Source organism: Diorhabda carinulata, chromosome 2 (assembly GCF_026250575.1).
Source record: "Diorhabda carinulata isolate Delta chromosome 2, icDioCari1.1, whole genome shotgun sequence".
NCBI lineage: Eukaryota > Metazoa > Arthropoda > Insecta > Coleoptera > Chrysomelidae > Diorhabda > Diorhabda carinulata.
The window spans coordinates 17,909,653-17,931,037 of NC_079461.1; the positions used below are offsets into that span (position 1 = coordinate 17,909,653).

At 32.3% G+C, this 21,385-nt stretch overlaps 2 protein-coding genes across 4 annotated transcripts in view; both read left to right on the forward strand.

The window, feature by feature from the left end:
• The window catches only part of LOC130903931 (kinesin-like protein KIF6), a 47,549-nt gene extending 42,628 nt beyond the window's left edge, over nt 1-4,921 (forward strand). For all 3 annotated transcript variants that reach the window (XM_057816326.1, XM_057816328.1, XM_057816327.1), the window contains one exon: nt 3,675-4,921. In XM_057816326.1, coding sequence (XP_057672309.1) covers nt 3,675-4,900 — 1,226 coding nt within the window. In that variant the 3' untranslated portion in view covers nt 4,901-4,921. The remainder of the gene's footprint in view (nt 1-3,674) is intronic.
• A 3,867-nt stretch (nt 4,922-8,788) lies between these two features.
• On the forward strand, nt 8,789-19,553 carry LOC130903934 (E3 ubiquitin-protein ligase RMND5A). Its single transcript, XM_057816333.1, has 6 exons — nt 8,789-9,252; nt 10,471-10,717; nt 10,806-11,113; nt 13,836-14,104; nt 18,112-18,266; nt 19,335-19,553. The coding sequence occupies exons 1-6, from the start codon at nt 9,117-9,119 to the stop codon at nt 19,396-19,398; spliced, it is 1,179 nt and encodes a 392-aa protein (XP_057672316.1). The 5' UTR covers nt 8,789-9,116; the 3' UTR covers nt 19,399-19,553.
• The last annotated feature ends 1,832 nt before the right edge of the window (nt 19,554-21,385 follow it).

A 21,385-nucleotide genomic window follows, 5' to 3' on the forward strand; every position in this document is an offset into this window, starting at 1 on the left:
TAATTGTGAGTGTTGGTGTAGTGGTGGTGTAAACAGTGTATTCAGTATGAATATTGCCAACGGTTCCAGAAATTCCAAATTAGAAAGTTTGACTTTTTTAATGGTGAACGTACTAAAAACGTGTTGCTATACGAGTGCTATTTGAACTGAAATGGAATTAATTCGCGAAAATTTTCTTGCTTCAGCTTTTGGTGATTAAGCATTATTTTAAACCACCGTCTGTTTCTCTGGATTTCCGAACTCAATCGTGGGCGCACTTCGCTTAAAGACTAATTTCGTGTACCAGAAAACATCGATACTGATATTGCAAGACCGTCATGTGACATACCGCGAAATGAGGCATACTTGACCATCAATTCCACTTGCATACATTGAACATTTGGCAGATTTGCTCGCGTTGGAGACGTTGACAAAATAAAAGCTCGTGTCAATGATCGCGACAGACAAATACAACAAAAGTTATTCGGACACGAAACACTTGTTTGCCTGTTTTTTTCGCAATAACTGGACATATTGTCACCGTTAGAGCAACGTAGAACGGTCAATTATGAACGATATATCAGCATTTGTGTGCCAGTGTTCGAAAAAATCAGTAAAATCAATCGCAGAAGACGAATAATTCTTCACCACGACAATGCGAGCTCTCACACATCAGTTTAAACAGGTGTTGATGGGTCGACCGCCGTACATGCCTTATTCCTACAGATTATATATTGCAAGGTCAACGTTTTTTTACACCCGAAGAAGCGTTTGAAGCGTTCACTCTCATGTTTTAGAAGCACCTTAATAGGAATGTCAATTGGTTCGACAATTGGTTCAAAAGTATACAAAATTGTATTGATCTTAATGGAGAATATTTTGAAAAACAATGAAGCCAAATCCAATTATAAATATTTGTTTTCATGGGTCTATTTCAAAACTTAAGTTGCAACCCTCGTATTTACCGTTCTGATTCTGATTTTCTAATGAAATGGAAGAAACTTCTCTGCATATTACATATTAATATTCCATATAACAATAATAAAAACAAAACTTTATCAAGGATAAAAATGTGAAAGACGAGTGAGATCTGATCAAGGAATATGTGTGGGTATATCCTCCTGTTGCTTTGTTTTGATGTCATGCACCACCAACTTTTCTTTATAGTTAGGTGAAATGGACGCAGGATATTATAATATTGGTAGTCACATAAAAAGCTAACGCAGTTCCTTGAACCACATCTATTTGGTAGTAGATGTAGCGGACATGAGATTTTTCTACATCCAAAGCTCCAAAGCTTTTTCGATTGAGATTTCATATGACTTGATTGGTTGAGCCTGAGAAGAGCTGTGAGGGAACATTCAACTTAACTTTTAATTATTCTGAGATTTTTCAAATTCTTCTCTGCTTAAAAATTCATAATATGCAAAATAGTAAATTCTGATTGGCTATTGGCTTTAGCCAATAACTTATCAGTGGCGATAGGACTGTGCTCCTGTTCATATGTTTCCTCAGTTCTTCTTCGCCAGAAAGAATTTTTGTGAATAGTTTTTATTGCTTACAAAGTATGGGTCTAGGTAGGAAAACAAGGAAAGCACGTACTGTGTATGAAAAAAAGGAAATTAGAGAGTGAGGGACTGAATTTAATGATTACTGTAATATGGAGATAGCTGCTGGAAATTATACACTTAATCATGATGAAATTAATGTATTCTTAAACGCAAAATGTTTATTCAAAAAATGATGCTCCTAAGGAAGCATTAATCCAAGCTGAGTTACGTAATATACAGTTGATAGCATGGTTCAAGTTGAACAGCAATCCTACTACAAGAAGTCCTTACATTTATCTTGAAACGCCAGTCCACTATGTATGGAGTAAAAATTATGTCATAAAATGTCATAAACGTAAGATGTATACCAAAACAATAGGCTGAATGTACAGTGTCTCACCTTCTGATTTAGAGAGCTACCATCTCCGTTTACTATTACTTCATACAGTATCTGGCTTAAAAGTTAATAGTAAGGAAGCCGCCATAATTCGTTCCTCAAACACACATTCCTTGATGTGTATTAATCGACTATTGAAAGATATAATGGACAATGATGTACCATTTAGTGGAAAAATCTTCATCATGAGAGGAGATTTTCGGTAAGTGTTACCAGTTGTACATCATGCATCTAGAGCTGCTACAGTACAGAACTCAATTAAATTTTCAAACTCACCAAAAATATGAGGGCTAGCGATGATAAATGCGAATTTGCTTACTTTCTGCTTGCAATTGGTAATGGTCAATACCCTACTAATGATGATGGTTTAGTGGAGTTGCCTTTGTCCTTGATTTCAGACTCTGATATTATCAGTTAAATATATGGTCAAAATTTACCATACCCTCTTGACGCTTCCTACCTTTCAAGCCAAGAATGGCACCCAAGAATGAGCACTACGATGAGATCAATAAAAGGGTTTTAGATCTACTTTCAGGCTTGAGATAACTGGCTTACCATCCCATGAGTTGACTTTAAAGGAAGGTACGGTTGTAATATTGCTAAGAAAGAATTACAGTTTAGATTTGGAGATTATTACTGGTAAAGAGGTTGGACAACGGGTATTATTACCTCGCATTGACTCATCACCATCTGACACTACTGTTCCATTTTCATTTAAGCGAAGACAATTACCTGTGACAATGGCATTTTGCATGACAATTAACAAGGCGCGAGGACAAACCATTGACCGAGTTGGAAAATACTTACCTGAACCAGCCTTCAGTTATGGTCAGTTGTATGTGGCCATAACGCGCGGAAATCTTTCAAAAAAGTCAAGGTAGAAACTGAACCTAAAGGTCGACCAAATCCTCATATACTTTTTCCCCTTTGACGAGGTAAATTATAACTACTTACGCGTTTTTTCCTACTACTAATTCTAATATCGACTAATGCTGCGGAACAGCACGGACCTTATAGTTAAGTAGTAAATTCAAACGAGAGATAACGCAGATAACTGAAAAGCATATGTAAGAAGTAGGAATAAGTTCGAGAAGGCGACTAGAATAGAAAGCGTTGTTGACTGCTTGTGATGATTTTGTCAATCCAAACCTTGTCAATCGTATATCAACCATGTCTCGATTGAAGCTTTTATTTTGAAATTATCCAATTTCAGTAGTTAGATGCTTACCAAGATTAAAATTGTCGAGGTTTCACGAGTCGTGTTGTCGTTGTCTTCGATTTAATCAAATATTTTGTTTATAGACTGAATTTTTTTAATAAAATGAATTTTTCGACTTGAACTTAATAGGTACCTGAACTTGGCCACATCTTTTATTTCGACACACACAAATAGTGGACAATGCGGCTACTGCCATACTTACATAACGACTTCGGGTTTTCGTCTATGAAAATAACTTTCTCAAATATCAAAAAACGTTGCATAATATCTTGTGGAAATCCTAATTATTCGCAATCACATTCTTATGACCACTTCTAGTATTTTTTTTATGTACCTATAAGTAACACAGCTCACAAATTGCATATTTAGTTTGTTCTAATGATAGTTGATTTATCATTTTTCGCTTCTAATCAGCAATTATTAAAAAGATAAAGACGATTTATTCGTTGTCTTATGATTTTCCAGACAAATTTATCTTTTAATTAAAGTCTAACTTTGTATTAAGACATTTTCCTTAATGTTTATACAGTGCAGTTGAAAAATATTATAGACAGAATACAAGAAACACCAGTTCCGTTAAGTACAATAGACGGACGAAGTACTATATCTTCTATAGATTCGTTGAATCATAAAATGCAATATCTAAGTATAGAAGACGAAAGAATTTTATATGAAAAGTTTATGTCCCGTCCAGAAATATCTAGTGAATTGATATTCTATAAAAACGCATTGGAAAAACAATTTAGTGAAGCTAAATTATGTGCAGAAACCATAGAAAATTGTCAAAAGCAGATAAATTTCATAAAGCAACAATTAGATTTACCTTTAAGTTGGATTGAAAGAAATCAATTGATACCGGAACTTGAAAAGCAGCAAACCATTTACAAAAACACATTGATGGATATTAAGAATATCCAAAGTGAAACAGTCCATTTACAATCTGGTCTTGAACAAGCAGAAGTTAAATCCCAACATAAATTCAAAGTATGGATACAAGAGTGGAGTAATAATAAAAACAAAGTCCCTCGAAACGACTTTACCGACCGAACCTCAAAAGAAATCTCTTATTTTTCTAATGCTTCAAGTGATTATAAATTTTTGAATAATTATTTAGGTACTCATGAATATATGGACAAAATTAGGAATATGAATACATTAAATTTAAATTCATTTGATAATAGCAACGATTTTCTAAACAAACATTATTGTTATAACTCTGACACGGAAACTAATAATGTTCCTTCTCTATCCTGTTTAAAGAAGGACGTTTACTTAAAGCCTAACGCCTTATCATTTATTAGTGAACATGCTTGTTGTAGTACCAAGTGTATCCATTGCTGTGAACACTTTAATTCAGATTCTACTCTACCTCAGTCTTGCTCTGCACCATTATCAGAAGATTTAGTTGCAACCAAAGATTCGAATGAAGATAAAGACATTTCGGGAGTTTCAGTTTGCACAAAAGAATCTATTCCATCCATAATTACCTTGAAAAGTAGAGGATGTATTTCAGATGATTTATTTTCCGTTAAAAAATCACTGTTGTCAGTTAAAGAAGACGACGAAATAGTCGGTGATCATACATATAGAAAAGTAGCACCTGAGAAAGATGTTGATACTTATAATGGGATTGAAAAATATTTAATGGAAACAGATACTCTAGAATTTAGAGAATTCATGAAAAGCGTTGCTCTTACTGGTATAGACGAAATTGACAATGAAATTTTTTGTTTTTATAGAAGTAAATTTTGTTAATAAATGTTAATGTTGTGTTAATGTTAATGTTTTTCACATAATTATACTGATTTAAAGTCGTTCACAAAAGTGGATGTTTGTTTATCGGTATGACTTTGAAAGCGAATTGAAAGACAAATAGAAAAGTTAACAATTTTATAGAAACGTGCAATGAAAGTTTGCAGTGTAGTAAGGGGTATCAGCGCCCTCTGAAATGAACAAAACATATTCGCACTTCTATCAAATAAAAATATGAAATGATAATAATCATTTAATACATATATTTTATAATATCGATAGATCAAAACAGACTTTCTATTAATAATACATTAAATGAATAAACTCAAATTTCATTGTCCCTAAAAAAATATGTATTGATATTTAGTTAGCCTAGACCAGTTCCAAGCATAAACAAAATGTTGCGTTACCATAGTAACGAACAATAACTTATAAGAAGTGTAAGTGTAAAACTTGACGTTGAAAAAGTAAACCAGAGTTACGCCATAAATTGAAAGTAAAACTATGTCCACCGAAATACCTGTATTTAAAAAGGTTAAGAGGTAAGCAGATTTACGAAAATATGCTTAATACCTTTGATGATCAATGTCCTTCGTATGCGACCGTGAAAAATGTTTGAATGTTGACCAAAAGCGTGCAAGGGTAAAAGTATCGCGTTCGATCTGTGCTCGATTTGAAATCGATGTAGATGTCTTAAACCGAATTGTTACTATGGATGAGACTTGGGTACATTTTTACGATTCAAAAATAAAGCAACAATCGTTAGAATGGCGACACTCTGGTTCTCCAAGACCTAAGAAGTTTCGTGTCCAAAAATCTGCTGGAAAAGTTCTTGCTTCAGTTTTTTGGGATTGTCATGGAGTAATAATGATTCATTTTTTGGATAAGGGTAGAACAATAACTGGAGATTACTATTCAACATTACTGAAAATTCTACGGGAAAAACAGAAAAGACGCGGAAAGCTATCCAAAGGTGTTTTATTATTGCAGGACAACGCCCTTGTACACAAATCTCATGTTGCCATGCAAAAAATTCGTGATATTGGGTTTGAATTACTAGAACACCCCCCTTATTCACCAGATTTGGCACCGTCCTATTATCATCTCTTTCCTCAACTGAAAAAAAGTTTAAAAGGTCGTAAATTTTCTTCCAACGAGGAGGTAATAAAAGCTGCGGAGGTCTGGTTTGCAGAGCAAGAAGAAACATTTTTTTTTGAAAGGTCAAGAGACGTTGCAGATTCGCTGTAATAAATGTATCCAATTAAGAGGAGAATATTTTAAGTAATAAAATATTTTGACATTGAAATTTTGTTTAGTTCTATAGTAGGCTAAGAATTTTTCAATATACCCTCGAATTTAAGGCGAGTGAAAGATGTAACAAAGAAGGATATATTAATACGACAAGATCTGGAAATTATCTCTTATGGAATTCATTGAACAAAGACAGTTGAGTTGTCAGGGTCATTTACAAAGAATGGAAGATTCAAGACTAGTGAAGAGAGTGTAGCAAGCAAAAGTAGACAAGAACAAAAAAAGAGGGAGACCTAAATAACGTGGAACCAAGTAAACTTAGGCCAAGCACCACTATGTGGTTATTTTCTTAGACCTTTTGATATGTTTATGCCTCTAAATGTACTTGATTTTAGGTCACTTCTGTTTTAAAATTTATTTTCTTTTAGTAATTTTTGAAAGAAAGATAAAAATTGTCGTTTCAACTTTTATTTAAGTCTTTATCAAAATATGATGATGACAATTTGTTTCAACAAGAAGGCGCGACATGTCATACTTCTAATGTCTATTTGGCGGCCGTAAACCAGATGTTTGCTGGGAAACTTATATATCTCGCCAATGTGACATTGCATGGCCGCCTAGAAGTCCGGACCTAACACCACCGGATTTTTTATATGGGGTACCTGAAAAGTATAGGCTACTCCAATAACAGCTATTCCCCGCGCAATGTGCAAGCGAGTTTTTACCAATTTGAGATCTAGATCCGAGGAATGTTTGCAGCGCTATGGTGCACACCTGGATGACGTGCTTTCTGAGAAATTAATTTCCCAGATGTATATACATATTTAAAATAACTTGCTGTGTTTGTATATCTGAATCTTTATTATTTTTTCTCACTACACTGTGCAATTTCATTGTCTTCATTCGCCCATGGTCTAAAGAACGCCATATTTCTATTTATTTAAAGAAATTTATTAATTAAATCAATCTCACCAAGACACTCCAATGCTTATTGCATTGGTTTCTCGCAGGAATTTTACGAAAAAAATGTGTACATTCAGCTTCGGTTAATAGAAATGCATTTATGATTACGAATCGATGTTTTCATTGGTAAACAGTGGAGATGATGAGTCCACGAGGAGGATGTATGAGTGCCGTGCGTATTTACAAAATATTGACTGTCTTCTGCAATTGATATTAAAAGAAATATAATTCAATAAATAATTTGAGTTCATTTGAAGTAAAAGTGTACTTAATGCCTCCTCAGTTTACTGAAATTCAGAAAGCTGCAATTATTGCCAAATTGGAAGATGACTGGACTATAATTATGGTAGGTATAATGAAAATTTGTAAATACTTATCTATTAACTTAATATTGGTAAATATTGCAACGAATTATAAGTAAATTTAGACTGCAAAAAGTACAGAACAGAAGTGCAAATTCTTACACCAGCTTAAAGCAATCATGTTGTTGGTACTCTATGGACACCATTACTAAATACGACAATTTAAAGGTCGGTTTAAGGTTTAAATAAGAAGGTTTTATCGAAATAACACAGAGACGATGCAATATTTGATATAAAGAAACTATAAGAAACCATATATTACAATGACAATAAAATCGAAATATTTTTTTTAGAATATAACGTGACACTATCCGAATCAACTTAGTTGGAACCGTTGGTGATATTCATACTGGACACACTGTTAACTGAAGAAGAAAATAACAGTTTACCTTCAGTCTCTGAAGACAATAACTTGGTTATCGATACGCGCGTCACACAGTTGAATTGTGAGTGTTGGTGTATTGGTGTGTTCGGTACTACTCGAATCTACTACTACATCTATTGAAATATTTGAAAATTTTAATAAGAAAAGGAAATATGTTCACGGATTTAAGATTCTCAAAAAGCAAATCATTATGAAAAGTAGAAATAAAAATACATGAATACATTTCAATAAAATGTGAGCAAGTTAAAAACCGTTTTGAAAAATATAACAGTTGCTTATGGTCTGGAATAATTATTTCAAAATATAAAAAATACGTGATATCCTAAGTATAATGTATACGGAAATTGGAAAAGGTCAAAAAAGTGTCGAATGTCGAACAATAATTCTGTAAAGCGTGTTTTTTATTAAATTAGACTTAAAATAAAATAAAAAATTATTCAATGAAACTAAAAAAAGCAAACCGTTTCGTATTTAAGACTGATTTTTTTGAATTCTCTGACCAGTCAATTAAGGCGATAGGTATGAAATATTGAATTTTGATACCTCAACTTTGCGAATACTGTTCTGAAATTTTTTAATAGTGTATTACACGGACATGAAAAATCGTAGCTAATTCGAATGGTTTCTTTCGCTCCAAACCGGAGATGCGATTATTGAATTATTTGAATATCTCGATTCTCAGTACAAAAATTTTAATATATATAAAAAAGAGTCGATACCAAAAATTTTTCGATTCACGATACCGATACATAAAACTTTTTGCGAATGAATCTCGATATCGATACCAATGTCCAAAATCGGTGGTATCGAGAATCGACTCATCTCTAATTATACATAAAAACTTATTCTGAATGTCATTAAAAATCATTTTTAAATTGAAGCCACTGGACTAATAATTCAGAAAAAGCTGATAACCGAGACGATTAGTGTGCAGCTTTATCTCATTCTGCTTACTTAACAATCAGAAACGCTCTTAATTGGGGCTTTGAAAATCATATAAAAGCTTTTAGATTGTCATCCATTTTTTGTATCCTTTATATGTGAGTTTAGCTTGGTTCAACAAAGACTATCGCTTCTGGTAAAAGTATTTTTTATAGATTTATCAAAATTGATTAATTAGTAAATAGAAGAGTGGCCACAATCGAGAAATAGAATCGATTATGAGTGTTCGATTACAAACATATGATACATTATAACCAAAGGCCACATCAAAACAAAAGAGTGGAAGAAAAGATAACAAACCAGACGAAAAATAGACATGGAAGCTTGTCAAGCAGTGGAAAGAGAAATTGATAAAGTTTGTGTAAAATTTGGTGCTATAAATGATCATGCAAAAAGAGTCCTTTCTGATTTGGTTAATCAACTACAAACCTTGAAAGAAGAATATGATAACAGTAAGTATACAATTATCCTTGTATACAAAGTTATCTTACATTATAATATCCAACAATTTTCTCTTGTGTACTAGAAACTAGTTTTCCGTACTGTTTAATAATAATAGGTTTATTCATTTTTCAAATCCTTCTTATTAGGTATATTGCAAATTTCTGAATATATTTCTTGTTTACTTCTACATAGAATACCTATTTTCTTATGTATATATAGGATATACAGATACGTTACTTAAAATTGCTATATTATTCATTTGACCTATATATATCTAGGTGTATACATGTCTCTGATGTAACTAACGTTGCCATTGGGGCAAATATCTATGCACAAGTTTTGTTAAACTTTCCAACTATTTATTTATTTATTATATATATATACATATATATAATAAATATATATATATATATATAATAAATATATATAAATATTTACATAATACAAAATAAGTTGTTAGCAGGTGGTAAACATGCCATTATGACTTTTAACAAATATCCTAAGTATTTTATTGAAATATTATAGTTGTTATTCTCACAATAATAATCTTTTAGTATATTATTTCAATTTCTAGGAATATAATGAATAATTAGCTCTTATTCTGAAATTGTCATTTGGCATTTGAAAAATTTAGAAATTGTATTTGAACAAAAAAAGGATAATGGGAGTAAATGTTCTTTAGAAGTAATTTAACAAAACTTTGTTCTTAATGTTCAAAATTTAGGTAGTTTGAGATATCTATTAACACTGTCTTATAAATATTTTGGCATTATTTCTTTTTCATTATACAGTGTGAGAATTTGGATGATTTATTGTCATATAATATTTAGAAGGATGTTTGTTCGAGTTAATTTCATCAGAACTACCTTTTAATCGTATATTGTACGTATCGACAGAATATTCTTGAACTAGTTCTCAAATTTAAACTAGGGGCATATTCTACTTAAGTAATACATTCAATCTAACAAGTATTTCCAAATAATAAAGACTCCCTTAGATACACACCCTTGATGAGGATTTGATCAGCAAATAATCTAAGTTGGTATTTGGGGAACCGTTGGTGATATTCATACTGAACACAGTGTGTTTAGTAAGCTCATCATCTATTAAAAAAAATCCACAGTTGTCTCTAGCACTAATGTGCCAATGTTTTATTCAAACTTGGTTTTGAAATTTGTAGTGATTAAAAATAATATAATAATTATATCTAAATATATATTTTTCAGGTGGCAATGATCATGTTCTGACTGAGGTCCAAGCTGATATTTTGAAACAGAATATGACAAAAATAAAAGAGACAATATCAAAATTGGCGACAGACCACAGAGATTTACATAGCACGGTATCAAAAGTAGGAAAAGCTATTGATAGAAATTTCACTGCAGACTTTGCGGCAACTAGTCGTGATGAAGTGTTCAATAATCCCGAAAAAATCAGTCTCATAAATAAAGTTATATGCCAACATTTTTATAGGTATTTTCTCAATATAGTGTTTGGGGACATATTATTGTTGAAAAATTAATTTATTTTTGTTTGGATTGTATAATTTTATCTTTTTTAGGCAAGGAATGCACGATGTAGCAGACGAACTTGCCCAAGAATGCTCTATAACCCCAGAGTCCCATGAAAAGGAACCGTTCACCGAAATCAACCACATTCTAGAAAGACTGAAAAATAAAGATCTCGAACCAGCATTGGCTTGGGCAACAGTACATCATGACAATTTGGAAGCTCAAAATTCCTCTTTGGAATTCATGTTACATAGGTTGAAATTCATTGAAATTTTACGTCAAGGTTCATCATATCAAACAGATGCTATATGTTATGCAAGATTACATTTCAGGAAGTTTATGTATAGACATGAAAAAGGTTAGATTTTTTGTTTTCATTACATTTTATGTATGTATTTCCTATAACAAAATTTCTTCAGCCCAACTCTTTCTGAGATATCACCCTTAGAGGTTGAGCCAATGTGTTGGGATGGGTTTCCATGCGGTAAAAATATTTTTGGGAGAAGGGGGATATTTCTTCTTTAACTGGCTTGATTTGGAAGTCACAAGCGATAACACTGTTGAGTACATATCAAGGAGCATTTTCAATAACTCTGAGTACTTTTGATTGAAATCTTTCTAGAATGGAGTTGGATGTAGTGCCACATAGTTGAATACCATAATTCCCGATGGGTTTTAGTGTGACTTTGTATATAATAAGATTCATAATAAATGCTAGAAATAACCATCTCTAGCCAAAATGCCAAAATGCATGAACATAGCCTGTGTCATGGATTGTTGATACTTTTAAAGATATGAGGTGTAGACTAATGATTTAAGGTAACCTCATAAACAGAAATCACAATGATTTAACTCTGGAGATCGAGGAGACCAATAATGAAGTCCTCCTCGACCAATTCAATGGTTGAGTTATGTTGCATCCAAATTTTGCCCAACAGTCCGAATGAAGTATAATGAACCGTATGTTCGGTCTGATGTTGAGTGTGATGTTTTCAAGTAGTTCAGGGAGATCATTTTCGAGATAACTGGTATAAAATATTCCATTTAATGGCTGAGGTGGGAAATGTGGCCCAATTAAGTTATCCCCTACAATACCAATCCATAAGTTCACCGAAAAAACATTTTGAAACTGGTGTTTTTTAATCTCATGAGGATTCTCATCTTGTGTGTTAATAATTCATTGAGGTAAATCTTTTGTTTAAAGAGCTTGAACCCGTTGGATGTGGAAAGGATGCAACTTCTGCACAGATGAATGGCTGATATTTAGGGTGTTGGAAATTTTTCTAGAGAAAAATTCCGGGTGTACATAAATTTCATCAAAAATTGCTTGTTCTACAATTACATTTCTTACTATATGGAAACGACCAGTGTTGGTTGAATTTCTTTTTAAGATTTCAGTTTCGGATAAGCGGCTTTGAATATGTACATACTTACAAGTAAACTTCGATTGGCTACCAACAACAATAGTGTTTGACATGTTGTAATTAAAATCAAGGTAGAGGTGGCCATTTCCAGCATTTATTATGAATCGTATTACATTTTACACCTTCACTGTTTTCCACTCAATTATAAATTATCATGTTTGTTGTTTTTCTCTGCAGCTATTGGTTTTGGGAAAAAAATTAACAATACATAATTTTTCAAATAAAACAAGGATTTCAAGTTATAATTTGATTTCATGAAAAAAAGTTTTGATATGAAATAAAGTGAGGATTCCTAATTTCACCCCCCTATAATGTAAAAGGAATATTAGTCCTTTGCAAGTGCAAAGAAATTACATAATTTGAAGTTTCTAGCTTTACTAGTATTGTATAAAAAAAACTCAATCTTAGTCATCACCTTTCAAGGGTTATATTTCAGAAAGGGGGGGCTCAAGAAATTTTGTTATAGACAAGACCCATCTTAATTTTATAAAAGTAATCACCTCCTGAATTTTGTAGCATTAATCTAGAAACACCTTGTATATGCAGGGTGTGCCATTAGTACGAGGAAGTCCTATAACTTATATTACTTCAAACTGTATATTTTTATTCTCCTTTGATTTTGGTTGTTATTCAGGGCTATTCAGGGTAGTATAGAATATGTAATCAGTTTTTTATTTATTTTGCAGCAGCATCCTCAGAGATCTTCTTTCATAAGCTCCCAGGCGTAGTGAAGCTCCTGGAGTTCTGTAGTGTTTCACACTTTGCGAATATGTGGATAGAGGTTACATCCTTTGTGCAACAAAATCTGCACACCTCATTATCTGCTGAGTCTAGGGTCATCAGGTGTTGGTTGTGGCAACATTACCCCAATATGACTCCTTTTAGTATTTGTAGATTGTTCTACTTAGGTTGATACATTCAGAAGATCTCCTCTGGCTATAATTTCCCAGGAGAATCTTTTCCTGTCTCAAACCCTTAACTTGTCCCAATAAATTTGCTCCTATCTACTTTCTTTTCCATTACTCTCATTATTCTCTAGCTGATACCACAGAAGGGTTCGACTACCATGAAGGGCTTGTCTGCCATCGCTTTAGCGAGCTTATCAGCTATTTCATTTCCCTTCACTCAGTTGTGTCCCACAATCCATTGTAATTTTTCTAGGCTATTAGATAGGATGATCTCCTGTTTGCATATATGTCTGCTTGAAAAATGCTTAGTGTGTTGCCCAGGCGGTTCTAGTAGATATTAGTTGTGTAGGAGGTTGTCCTAACTACTCTTCTTGCGTCTAATGCTCTTTTGACAGCCTCTTGTGAAGTATTGCCTGTTTGGTGTGCGAGTTCACACGGATGGAGAGGTTTCTACTTCAGAATCTCTGTTTTAATGTAGTAGTTTAATGTTTTTTTACAGGTAAGTCATTTGCCTTGTCCCTGTAACCCAGGGTTTCTGGATTAGGATTACCCTAAGGTTTTCTTTTATAAATGTTAATGATTGACTCCTTCAGTTTATGCAGTCATTCTCCTTCTCTTTGTAGAATTTTTATAAAACAGGTTGATAAAATCGAAAAATAAACTTGAAAAATTTAACGAAACAGATGTGGTTTGCATAAAATTAGTACTTAAATTCAATTTTTACTTCAAATATTTTTTTTTATTACAGAAATTCAAATGCTGATGGGAATGTTGCTTTATGTCCCCAATGGCATTAACAGTTCACCATATAGTTGCCTTCTGGATCAGGAACTGTGGATAGAAATATGTGAACTATTTTTACGTGAAGCATGTCAATTGTTGGGTGTTTGCATGAACAGTCCATTGACCACCTGTGTCAATGCGGGATGTACTGCCATACCGGCTTTGCTCAATATAAAACAAGTTATGATGCAGCGACAAGTTAGCGGTATTTGGAATGGAAAAGATGAATTACCTGTAAGTATATAGTTTTCTGGATATATAAGGATAAAAAAATTAAAGTAAATTTACTTATATCTATTATATAGTGGGGGTTGGTTCTCGGGCTGTGTATGCTTGCTCCTACTTGACCATTTTCCATTTTCGAGCCATCAGCCTCGTGGAAATGCAATTTCTGCATTGCTCATTACTGTGGAATTATTAACCTCTTGATAAAGCCTAATTTGAAAGCCATTATATTCATAACAGTATCACTTTTTTAGGATGCTTAGATACTCATTTAGGTCGCCAAACTTTGTGTTCTGTTTCTTGGATGCTTTTATTTCTCACATTGTTGATTCACTTTCTATAAAGGACTTAAAAACTGGATTATTCTATATTAAATCAACATGGGGTATAAACCTGACCCCTTCAGAATTTATAGAAATTTGAGATGACAATTTGTCCTCATAGAGATTAAGCAAAAGGTCAATTTTTTATTTAAATATTTCAAACAGCTTAAAAATTACGGCTATGTAAAGTTTTCCAAAATACACACACTCAGTTTCCAGTGTTCTTTCTTTTTTCAAAAAATTCCTATGAAAAGATTATACTTTTGGTAAGTGATTCTAAAAATTTCAAAAAGGGAGGCTAATGGGTTTATAGTTAAACAATGATTCTAAAAAAGGGTGTTTTATAATTTTTTGTATAAGTTTAATATAATGTACCCTAACTTTACTCAAGTAAATAATTAATTATGTACTTAGTAGTGTTTCCTTTAAGACAACAATTTAGTTATTTACAAAATAATGTCTATTTTTATTTATTAAGTTGGAAATAGTTTTTATAACTTTATAATGTATTTTTAAGGAGACATTCTTAAATATCAATCAGCAGAGTCTGTTGCAGTCAAGGTGAGACGGCTCACTCTCAGTTCTTTCTTCTGTTTGTGTTATATGATTGAGGACTGTTTGACTGTAGATGATTTTTCAAATGAAATTAACAAAAATGTCCAAACGAATAATAAAGATATTACAATAGGTTTTCTAAAAATTGCTGAGCTTCGACCAGAACATTGCAAATTGGGAGGCCGGAGTGGTACACATTCTGTCTGTGTCTGCATAATCATCTCCCAGAAAATACAAAATTAGGAGCTTTGACAATTGAACAAATAAAAACTGTTTGACAAAAATTATATGTAATCCACGAAACAGTAATTGTCATACAAGTGAATGTACAGATTGCTCAAGTGCTACTTCAGTGCTGGGTGTCTGTTGATCGTTACAATCTCGAAACAGAAATCTAGGATTTTATAAATATTTTCTGTGACAAAATGACTATTTTAAAAAAGCATGATTTTAATGCAAAGTAGCACTCATCATTCATTAAAGATAAAAAAGAAAATATTTAAAGAGTCTGAGTTTGTGGTAACTCTAGATTTCTCCGAAAACTATAATATTGTCATTTAGGACGAAGATCAATGTTTCTACTGAGCAAATGATCATATGACAATACACCCATTTGTGATTTATTATAGAAAAAATAATAAACTAAAATATTTAAGTTTTGTTGTAATTTCCGTGAATACATCCAGAAAAAACTAGTCGAATTCATGACATAAATGAAAAAAAAATAGGAACAACTGTAGCAACTTATGTTATCATAAGCAAGACTTTGGTGTAGAGGTAGAATGGCATTTTCCACTACTGTCCATGGAATAACACCATGTGATTGAGTTGGGAGCAAAGCAAGCCTACAAAGTCCATATGACTATCAAATTTTAACACCTATCCAACATTATGAATGGGTAGTCGAAAATTTATCTGGCATTAATTTCACCTTGTTCATACAAGATTGAGGCTTAGAAATTTTTGAATAACTGTTTTGGCCAAGCAATAACTATTAAGAGAACACATCAATGCAAATTCAAGTATATCAAAGATTTATGTAAAAATATTCTCTAGAAACAACAGAGGAAACAGTGACCATCCAAAAATGCCCCGAAAAACCACAAACGACAAAAGTTAGTGAATATATAACTGCTATATATGACCGAAAGTGGTTCTTTGTTACCATTTTCGTATCCAAGATATATTTTTGATAACACTGACAAATGTACTGTGTTAAATTGATCCCACCACTCCTACAGGAAGGTATTATGTAGAAGAAGTCTTGAAAACTTCACAAATCATCAAGTTCTGAATAACTTTTGTCTAAGATATAATGTTAAAAATTTTATTTTGTTAATTGATGTTAATTTAGTAAATATAGTGAAGAAATCTGTAGTAGGTAATAGTTTCATAAAATATCCTTTTTACAAATTATTATCTAACTACATCCTCCCACTTTGAAATTTTCAGAATCACTCAGCAAAAGTATAAACTATTTATAAGAATTTCTTGAAAATTTTCAAAAATGCACTTTTTGAGAAAATCAAAAGAAAGAGCATTTAAAACTGAGTTAAATGACTTTCATCTCTCCAGCTGAATTAGGACAAAAGCAATGGTTTTCTCAAAATATCTCTGTTTCATTTTTTTGGTGAATTTGGAGAAACATTACATAGCCGTAATTCTGAAACTGTGCAAGATATTTGAAAAACAATTCAGGACAACTTTCATACCAAATTTCATCAAATTCTGAGGTGGTCAAGTATTTTTTTTTTATTTTAGTTTGTTGATTTCATATGGAATGGCCCAAATATAAAATGACTTGTAGTGCTTCCTTGGAACATGTTGTTATCATGCCTGTTACTGCAGCTTATCCAGGGTTGTTTCCCCCATTTGTTTTTGTGCTCCCATATAAAAGCTTCCTAATTTATGATAGGTCGTAAGATAGATTTCTAAATGTAGTGCTTCATTTTGGTTTTTAGACATTATTTTCCTCGATTATGTATCCGCAGACGTCATATCCCGTGTTGGTTGTCTTTGTAAGTGATTGATAGACTTAATGATCATTGTGGGCATCCTTCTCGTAGCTTTGCAATAATTCCTTTATTACCTAGATTGATATTGTGATTATTTAGGATTGGAATAATCATTGCATAGTTTGATTTCTTGTCTTGGGTTGGGTGTCTTAGTGTGCTGGAAAAGGCACATAGTGCTAACTATGTAGTTTTTTCCATTTTCCTCTTTAGGCTATGCAGAGCAGACACAGTTGACTTACCACTTAGTAATATATATTCAGTTCAGTGCAAGTTTCAACATTGAATGCAGTTTTATTATTTTTGACTAGTTTCTTAGAACCATTCTTATGAGGAGCTCTGTACTTTTTTGACACACGCCCTTTCTTATTACAGTTATAGGTGATTGTGGTTTCCTTTTTGTGTCATTACTTCTATTCAGTGACGTGATTGTAAGAGCCGTTCCAGTCAGTTAAATATTTTTCTTTTGCATCTAGCATCAACACATATTTATTGCTACATCACTGATGACATTTTCCTCTTGTTTCTCTGGCAAAATTTTCAATTTTTGATAAATGTTTAGCAATGAAGTCATTGGGTTCGATTTTTTACTGATGAAAAATTCCATGGATGATCATCTTACTTAGTTTCGAATGTATATTCAGTTTAGTTTGTTCATTATTAACTAAGACGTTTTGCTATTCTATATTAAAGTAATTTGGTATAGATCCATTACGGATGTGATTCAAAACATTGCATCTTTTTTTGTCAGATTTCTACTTATATCGTTTTAGCTTTTGGAGATCCATGTCTCATGGTTTAGCTTTCAAACAACAATTCAACATTCTGACACCCCCATTGGTTGTAGTTTTTGCCAACAAAGTTATTAACTATAGTTACATTTATTTTGTCAGATGTCTTTTTATCTGTAACTTGTGGCTAGAACCTCAAATATTATTTAATAATTCTAGCCATGTACTTTTATAGATCAGATAACTTCTACTTGTGGATTTTAGGTTAACCATCCAATTAAGCAACCACCTGACCCATAATCATATTTAGTGGTATTTGGGTTCCCAAACCTCTTAAATGAAAAACTTTTTTACTTTAATGGGCAACGTATATTTATGTATATTTTTTGTTACAGATTGAAATTGATTTGGGAAATGAAAACAAATACCACTCAATGTTTGCTTGCCCAATTTTGAGGCAACAATCGACAAAATACAATCCACCTATGAGGTTAATATGTGGCCACGTGATATCTCGTGATGCTCTAAATAAGTTATGTAATGGAAATAAGTAAGTACCATTATAAAGGGTGCCTGGTGGCAGAATTAGGATTTGAATTTCGAATTTTCCCATAACCATTGAGCGCAAAAGGGCGGGGGTTGTTGTCGCAGTGAATAGGTGAACAATGTGTGTTTGCAATCAAAGCCAATGATTCGTGTGCAATTGCTCGTCGAAGATTTTGTTCACCTTACAATATTGGACGGTTACGTAACGCCCTAAATTAAGATTTGATTCGATCATCAACTTTCCCTGGTTCATGAGCAGTAAGTTTTTCCGTTGGTGTGAGTACTGGTTTGCATCCTTCCATATTGAATCGATCAATGTCAAGCCAAAGAAAAAATTGAACTTCTTTTGCAACAATCTCAAATCGAGAGCGCAGTTGTCCAATGAATGAGTCCAATATTGACTGGCTCGTTGCAGCCACTAACTTATCATCAACGATGATCAGTATGCAGATTATACACACAAGGATCCTCGCGGCTTTGCTGAAATCCCAAACCAATCATAAAATCAGCAAAAGTCTTATTCCAGCAGAACGGAGCATTCAAACGGTAACTGCTGTGCCTTACTAAAATGATATGGTTCGTAGATTTCGTGATTACCAGGTACCTTGACACCTAGCTCAGAATCAAGTTTTGAACTGACGTGGAGATTGTCCATGTGACCCCAGCGCTCATAGTACAGATGAAGCATCTTGATGTATTCAGTTACACTAGCGTATACTTCTGCTGGCTGTACAGTGTGAAACATGACAAACATATGGATTCATTCAAATTATTCTAAATTGGCAAAAGGTCTTAAATTTTGATTAATGGTGGTTTGTCTGTAAAACCGATTTTATTTGGTGGTGGTTATGACTCTCACGTTTTAATTTTCTTCTCATAGCATTTTTACTAAATTTAGTAACAAGTATAAAATTAAAATAAAAATATTATGATACATAAGATTTATTTTAAAAATTTTGCTGTGACCGTGAAGCAAACTTTGTTGATAAAATGTTCTATTCTATTATATTAATTATCAACTATCTATATTATAATTAATTTAATATTCTATTTGTATGATTTTCATTTACAGAATGAAATGTCCGTACTGCCCCATAGAACAAACTCCGTCAGAAGCAAGACTAATATTTTTCTAATATACTTGCAAATAATATTTATTATATGTACTAGAAATAATTTTTTATGAACTTTAGTGTTGTGGAAATGTAGTTATATTTGGGTTTGTTATACTTGAATTATAATTTATTATATATGTGATTCATACAATAGTAAAAATGAGTTTATGTGAAAACTGTTTTTGAAAGTAAATTTTTATTTACTACCAAAAATATTATTCGGTACTCCTCAAACTTTCCAAAAATTGTCATGGTACAATTTTATCCTTAGATAAAATATAAAATATAAAAAATAATTCAATTTTGATAATGAAACATTTAAAATTATTAATTAAAATGGATCGGAATTAACTTCTTTGATAGAGTTTTCAGGTAGTGATAAAAATTTAAACAATGTACAAGGTAATTCAACTGTACAGGTGTGAACTGAAAATATCTCAAGTGTAGATGACAGTTAAGTTATTATTAAACCAACATCTGTCTATTACACAAAAATTGTCAACTTTTTCCTCGTAGAAATAGTAAATAAGAAAGGTGAAAAAACAAATTTGAATCACGTCACATTTTTGTTAGAAAGAAATTTATTGTTTTGAAAAAAGTATTTATGAAACTTCAGCACTAAAAAAATATGTTTTCTTGGACTGTTTCACATATTCGGAGTGTCTTTCAATTACAGTAGTTTGCAAACATTACCGATTCCCATTTTCCTTGGACGCACCCATATTTTCCAGAAAAACTAGGTGGGAATGTGAAAAGGATATTTTCAAGGACATATTACATCCCAATTAATAATATGCATTGATTATATTTTTGATGGGATCAAAATATTAAGGAGATCTGTAGTTGCCCAAAAATTTTTCATAAGTTTTTTTTATTTTTATGAAATTTTAGTTTCATTATGGAGCAGCTCAGCCTTTAGACTTGACTTTGAAGATTCAGTTGGAATTTCTGGAACCGTTGGCGATATTTATACTGTTTACACTACACTAACACTCACAATTACATTGTTTGACGCTCGTTTCGATAACCAAGTTATCGTCTTCAGAGTTTTAAAGTAAATAGTTTACAGATTTGAATATTTTTTTGATACAAATCAAATTGTAGTTTCCCCATTTGAAGATGGTTCATTTTCATAAAAAAATTCTTCAATATCTGATCAATCGAAATATTAATTAATTTTTTCCGCTGCTATCGGTCTCCGAATTTGTCTCAGAATCACATCAATTTTTTTCCAAAATATTTTGCGTGTATGTGAAGAATGAATGTAAGTTTCATTCGAGTAAATAGTAGGAAGCTTTTCTTCTCTATAAAACTGGATTTATGTTAGAAATTTTACTCTTAAACGTCGAAAGATTGTCTTATTATTATGATTGGTTGATTAGTTTTCATTTTATGTCCACAAAACTATCTTATGGATGTCTTTCACTAAGTTTTTTTCCCTCCTTAATAATATAATATTTTTTATCGATTCGTTTTGAAGCTGGTACGAACTTTTCTGTAACATGAATTTTTTTTTGTTCGATCATATTTGTCGAGCGCAACTATTTTGATGAAAATTTTATTCTGTTGACTATGGACCTATAGTCCATTTGGGAATGTTCTGATGAGACTTCTCCAGTGAGAAAATCTCTTGCAACTTATTTGCCAGCCTCCGTCTTCTGTTGTTTGATTCTTAGGTTAGTGGCTGTAGTAGATTAGAATGGCTGCCCAGCTTCAGGTAGAGGTTACGATGTCTTTCTTGTACTGTCTCTTAGTGCATTGACTAGTTATAGAAGGATTTTGAATTGTTGTATTAGAGCAATATTAGATTTGCTGGCACATCTCTTGATAAACATAAGTTCTTCTTATTTATTGTTGATAACATCGACATTCCACTATCAATTTTGTTAACTTCATTTTCCATTTGCTTAATAGTTTTAAAACTCACACAAGTAGCTTTAACCTTATTAAGAAGTGAAAGTTTAAGATTAATAAAAGGTTTAGAATTTAAAAATACATTTACTAGGTA